Here is a 6,611-nt window from a genome sequence, read left to right on the forward strand (position 1 = left end):
ATGATAACGATAAATTCACTTACTTTTTTTTTGATAAATTCACTTATATTACTCCGTATCTATTAAGGAGTTGTGCACAGATAATGCACAATATAGAAGTGAATTTATTAAAAAGTTCGGATATTATCATCATCATCCTCAAATAAACCTAGTTTTTATTTTATGTTTTATAATTATAATTTATATAAAAATATAAATTTATATTTATATAAATATAAATTTATTTTATTAAAATTAATTTTCCGTTTCCCGCGAAAATCTCTCCCAATCCATTTTCACAAACTTCCCCAAATTGAGAAGTATATCTCATCAAAATAAAAACCTAGAAATTAAATTCTTCAAATTATTCGTCTCTTAAAAAAAACTTAACACCAGTAAACAATAGAATTGGTATCCATCTAAATGTCACTTCCAGAACCTTCATCAGATATTGAACAAAGCTCGAACAATACCATTGATGATCGCCACGGTACCTCTAATCGTAATCCTCAACGATCACGATCACTCGTCAAATCGAAAAACATTCCGCCAGTTCCAATTCTTCGAAGCCACACCACATCTGAATTGAGAGAAGATAACAACAATCTACACGAATATAAGGATGGATGTGATCGACAAAATGCTACTGTAGCTCATACACTCGACGCTTCCTTAAGTTGCAGTCGCAGTCGCAGTCGCGGTAAACTACCGACATCGGAACAATCTACAAAATCCGATACAGGTTTCTTATTCTTCAACCAACATAATGCATATGATTATCATACATTGATAAAGTTTATCAGAATCTGTTACCGTATGAAGTAGTATTTCAATTTCAATATATGTTGACGTTTATGGCCTAATTTTTCAGTGATTTTATTGTTTAATTAGAATTAGAAGCTCTGTACACATTTAGTATAATTACTACAATATAGGTTAGTGAAACAATTGTACGATCCTTTCAAATCACAATGCGTGTATACATTGATAGAGTTTATTAGGTTATGTTAATGAGTAAGGTAATGATTCAAATTGTTAAATTAGAGGCAATTTTTGTTGATTATGAACTTGTATTTGTATAGGTAAAAAGGTATCATGGGGCCAATCTACATCGTTACGAGTACAACTACCATCCAAAGAAATGCAGTCTCCTAGGTTTAAGGCCATAATGCGTGTTACTAGTGGTCGTAAAAAGAAAATTCCTAATATAAAGAGCTACTCTCATGAACTCAATTCCAAAGGCGTGCGGCCTCTGCCAATGTGGAAACCTCATGCACATGGACATGTAGAGGTAGGTGCTTGTATGTGTTTTAGATACATGTTATTTTAAGTTTGTGTACTTTTTTATGATCATCTGGATAGTAAAAAGTTTTAATGTGTATAAACTTCAGGAGATCATGATAATGCTCAAGGGGAAGTTTGAAAAGTTGAAGGAAGAAGTCAACTCTGACTTGGGTATATTTGCTGGAGATTTGGTTGGGATAATTGAAGACACTGCGGAATCTCATCCGGAATGGAAAGAGATGTTGGAGAACTTGCTAATTATGGCAAGTAAGTGTGCGAAAATGACATCCAATGAATTTTGGTCCAAGTGTGAAAGCATTGTTCAAACTCTCGATGATCGACGCCAGGATTTACCTATTGGTATTCTCAAACAAATGCATACACGTCTCTTATTTATACTTACTCGGTGCACTCGAGTTGTGCAGTTTCACAATGAATGTGGTCATGAAGATAGTCACCACATTTTGGGTCTTCATCAGCTTAGTGATATTGGTGCCTATACTGAAACTGCTACAGAGTTTACATACCCAAACTTGAGTAGCTCAACCGCAGTTAATGATGCGAAAGGCACAAAGGCAGATAAAGCTGATCAGGAAACATCAGAAGGTGTTCTTTCATTTATTGGTAGAAGGATGGCATCTTGTAAAGAGCTTCCATCTCCATTAAAAAAAAGCTTAAAAGACAATAATGCCCTTGACACTCCATCAAAGGATTTAACTGACCGTTTGGAAATTAAAGATGATCAGAATATTAAGACACCCTCAAGATTAAGTGAAGTTACGTTTGGAGTTTCAGGCGATACACATCATAGGATTTATGAAAGTTCATTAATATGTCGTATATGTGAAGTTGAAATACCCACTGTACATGTAGAACAACACTCTAGAATATGTACTATTGCTGATAGATGTGACCTAAAAGGTCTGAGTGTCAATGAAAGACTTGAACGAGTTGCAGAAACTCTTGAAAGTATCACTGATTCGTGGACACCTAATGGTGCTGACGTGGCAGTTGGAACTCTTGAAAGTGGGAGAACCTCTTCATCAAGTACATCTGAAGATATGTACAAATTATCACATAAGTATCGTGAAACCGATGACTTATACAGTTCACCTGTGACTTGCAAAACACCTGGGACCCCTGTCCCTGTTGGTCCAAAAGCCATATCGGTTGGAACTGTTACTCCTAGATCACCTCTAATAACACCAAGAGTGAACCAGATTGATATATTCATGAGCGGAAGGAAAACCATATCAGACCATGAAGACTCACAGCAAGTATATAGTGAATCTGTTATATTTTTGCTTGAATTATATAAACAGGAATAGGAATTAGAGTGTTAATACATTTAATCAAATTTCAGATACACAGGCTATCGGCAATAGCTCGATCTGTGGCTGACATAAACACTAATGACTACAGTGCATTAGATTTGATGCTTGATCGTTTGAAAGATCTCAAATACGCTATTCAGGACAGAAAGGTGGACGCTCTTGTAGTTGAAACATTTGGGAGACGTATTGAAAAGTTACTACAGTGAGTACATCAATGCACATAACTTAAATCTATGCACATAAATTAGTAATCAACTGCAAGTTCCATTATCCGTCTATTACCAAAGTTAGTAACATGTTGTATAGGTTAGATTTGAAATACTATGATCTAAAAGTAGATCAGAGATCATTTCATATCTGAATATGACAGGGAGAAATATGTAAATCTTTGTGGGCTTATAGAGGATGAAAAAGTGGAATCATTAAATAACATCACTTATGAAGATAGTCCAATAGGACCGGACACAGCTCATAATATACATGCTAGCCCTGCAAGTTCATACTCTAAGGATCGCACGTCAATTGAGGATTTTGAAATAATTAAACCAATTAGCAGAGGTGCATTTGGACGTGTCTTTTTGGCTAGGAAAAGGGCAACGGGTGACTTATTTGCTATAAAGGTAAGGGTGTATATGTCCAGGACTAATTGGGAACAATATGCTTTTTTTATTCATAATACTTATTTTGGATTAGTGTTGCAGGTTTTAAAAAAGGCTGATATGATTCGTAAAAATGCAGTTCAAAGCATTTTGGCCGAGCGTGATATACTGATATCAGCTCGCAATCCTTTTGTGGTGAGGACTGAAGTGGTCACACATATAAACTTGTCTAAGGAAAAATTTTCTGTAACTTCGTTAAGTTTAATTTACCATTTGATATGAACAGGTACGATTTTTCTACTCTTTCACGTGTAGAGAAAATCTTTATTTGGTGATGGAGTATTTAAACGGTGGAGATCTTTTCTCTTTGTTGAGAAATCTCGGTTGCTTAGAAGAAGACATGGCACGTGTATATATTGCAGAACTTGTGAGTTATTTTCCTTTCTTTTTCGGAACATGATGATGATGATGATGATGATGTTGATGATGATTCATATGCCTAGAACTAAAACCTTAAAATGCACCTAACAGTATCATCTGATGACTTCAGGTTCTTGCTTTGGAGTATTTGCATTCTTTAAATGTCATTCACAGAGACTTGAAGCCAGACAACTTATTACTTGGTCCAGATGGCCACATCAAGGTCAATGTTTTCTTTGCTGTATGGTTGTAATTACATAATGTAGAGGTGGCAAATAAGCGGGTCAGGCGGGGTGAGTAACAGGTAAAACTGGCCAATTGGGTTTAGGTCGAAACGGCCAGGTCCTGGTTTGAGTACTTCGGTTGACACAATGCATTTTTTATTAACAGTTTTCAGAAGTTATTATGAATTATTTGTATCTGCCATATACGATTACGTTTATTTCAGTAACAATTTAACTCTTTGATTAGAATGATGGGATTTTATTCATTCTAAATACACTATGGGAGACTTTCGACCTAAATCAACCCATTTTATTTTTAAATTGGTTGAAATTGCCACCTCTAATACAATGTGATAATTATCAGTTACTGTTTCATTCCATTTTTGGTGTTTTATGGATGAACATAGAGCTGTTGCCCTTCTGTATAATATTTGCTTCCAAAATCTTAATCATACTGTTGTGTACTTTTATAATTTATTAGTTGACACCATTACTCATCTTACAATTCTAATATGTTTATCTACAGCTGACAGATTTTGGGCTATCCAAGGTTGGTCTCATAAACAACACGGAGGACTTATCAGGGTCAACAACCGTCAGGACAGCCATTTTTCAGGACAATGAAGTCAAAACAGAGTCAACGTCATCAGTCAACAAAGAAGAGCCACAAAAGCTTTCGGTTGTAGGCACCCCTGACTATTTGGCACCCGAAATTCTTCTTGGCATGGGACACGGTTAGATATTATTATATCAATTTTAGATCCTTCAAAAAATCAAAAGTTTTAACTAAATAATAACTGATTCCCCCCTCCTCATTGCATATTTTTCAGGCGCAACAGCTGATTGGTGGTCTGTTGGTGTAATACTTTTTGAGCTTCTTGTAGGTATTCCGCCATTTAACGCTGAATCTCCACAGGTATGTTATTAACTCCAAAAATAAACATAATTTTTTATATATTATTATATTTGATTTAAATCATCTTCTCATGGTGGTTGTGGTTTGGTGCAGCACATTTTTGCGAATATTATGAATAGAGACATACCCTGGCCTCAAATACCTGAGGAAATGAGCTTGGAAGCATATGATCTGATTGAAAAGTATGTTCTTTGTGCTTTTTAAAGATTTGACCTTTGTTTACGACACTAATATTATTTTCGTTCATGTCAGATTGCTAAGTGATAATCCACTTCAACGCTTAGGCGCAATAGGAGCTGGAGAGGTAATGTTAAATTAAATTTACCTGACTCTTGATAAGTGCCAAAGAAACCTATAAATTAATATTAATTGATTTACTACTTCACAGGTGAAGAAGCACCATTTTTTTAGGAATATTAACTGGGACACACTTGCAAGGCAGAAGGTCATGCGCCATTTATTCATATCTGTTGATTAACAATGTTACAGTCAGTTGATATATGGCAACTTTCTGAAGTGTTTGATGATGCAGGCAGCGTTTATACCATCTGCTGAGGTACTTGATACCAGTTATTTTATGAGCCGATATATTTGGAATCCAGAAGATGAACATATCGGTGGAGGTAGCGATTTTGATGATATGTCAGAAGAAGGCACCACTTCTAGTGATGACGACACTTCACATAGTGACATTGGGAACGAACAGGTATGCCGTTCTTGCATATACATATATTATCACATTTTCAAATTAAAGGGGTATTAATCATAATAATGTACTAGTTTTGTTACTTGAGCAGGGTGATGAATGTAGTAACTTGGCAGATTTCAGTGCTCCATCTCATAATGTTACTTATTCCTTCAGTAATTTCTCATTTAAGGTTAGCCTTGCTTTGCCCACCTGTATATTTTCATAATGTTACAATTATAAACAGATTTTAACCTAACTTATCATTGAAGGTTAGCATTCTAATTCATTAAGTAATTCTTACATTAAAGTTTGATTTTGTGATCAGAATTTGTCTCAGTTGGCTTCCATTAACTACGATTTGCTTATAAAGAGTGCTCAAGAAGCTGATGATGATTCAAACCCAGACACTCCATGCCAATCACAAATCTAACTTAACTTCTCAACCTTCTTTAGTACTTTGACCAAAGCCCTTGTTTTTTAGTTATACAAATACGTAGAAAATAATGGCTTTAACTGCAACTTTTTATTGTAGATAGATGTTCAAAATTTTGTTTTTAAAATTGCTAATGTATTAACAATTGGTCCAGGATACGTTGTCAAATAGTACAAACTTACAATGAACGTAGTATAAAAGGCAATGATTTTATAGAGATCATTTAAAGCCATTTTAAGTGAATTTTGATGGTTATTTTAAGAGTTTAATTTCAGTATCGATCTAAATACGAGAAATGCCACACTTACATAATAATAATACGGAGTAATAATAACTAGTTAAAGACCCGCGATTTCGCGGGTTTTATGAAATGACATAATTTGATTAGAGTATTTGTTAGGTTGATTCAAAAGCAAACAATATTAGATAAACCACAAAGAGTTGTGATATATTCAATACAAATAGACCTCATAATACGTTGCACATATCTAACCAACAAATGATTGTAACAAGAAATGCTTATGACTAAAAGTACATACGAAGCTGAAATTAAACGATTTTTTTTTTTAATCATGGATGAAAATACTAAATAGATACATATATAACTATTTCATTAGCATGAGCTTCACAAGAATTGACCCATTATATAGACTCATGAATTTGCGGAGATTTTTGAGAAATAAATCACCATTAACTTGTATGAATCACTATATCTTGTATAGTATTTGTTAGGT

At 34.5% G+C, this 6,611-nt stretch overlaps 1 protein-coding gene across 1 annotated transcript; it reads left to right on the top strand.

Moving 5' to 3' along the window:
* The first annotated feature begins 402 nt into the window (after nucleotides 1-402).
* LOC139863151 (probable serine/threonine protein kinase IRE) lies at nucleotides 403-5,874 on the top strand. The gene is made up of 16 exons (XM_071851799.1): nucleotides 403-721; nucleotides 1,062-1,270; nucleotides 1,371-2,540; nucleotides 2,627-2,799; nucleotides 2,968-3,217; nucleotides 3,299-3,391; nucleotides 3,483-3,623; nucleotides 3,747-3,839; nucleotides 4,367-4,574; nucleotides 4,671-4,756; nucleotides 4,850-4,938; nucleotides 5,009-5,060; nucleotides 5,145-5,201; nucleotides 5,289-5,462; nucleotides 5,554-5,634; nucleotides 5,770-5,874. Exons 1-16 carry the CDS (start codon nucleotides 403-405, stop codon nucleotides 5,872-5,874), a joined length of 3,300 nt encoding a protein of 1,099 aa, XP_071707900.1.
* Nucleotides 5,875-6,611: the final 737 nt, after the last annotated feature.

Source organism: Rutidosis leptorrhynchoides, chromosome 8, assembly GCF_046630445.1.
Source record: "Rutidosis leptorrhynchoides isolate AG116_Rl617_1_P2 chromosome 8, CSIRO_AGI_Rlap_v1, whole genome shotgun sequence".
Taxonomy (NCBI): Eukaryota; Viridiplantae; Streptophyta; class Magnoliopsida; order Asterales; family Asteraceae; genus Rutidosis; species Rutidosis leptorrhynchoides.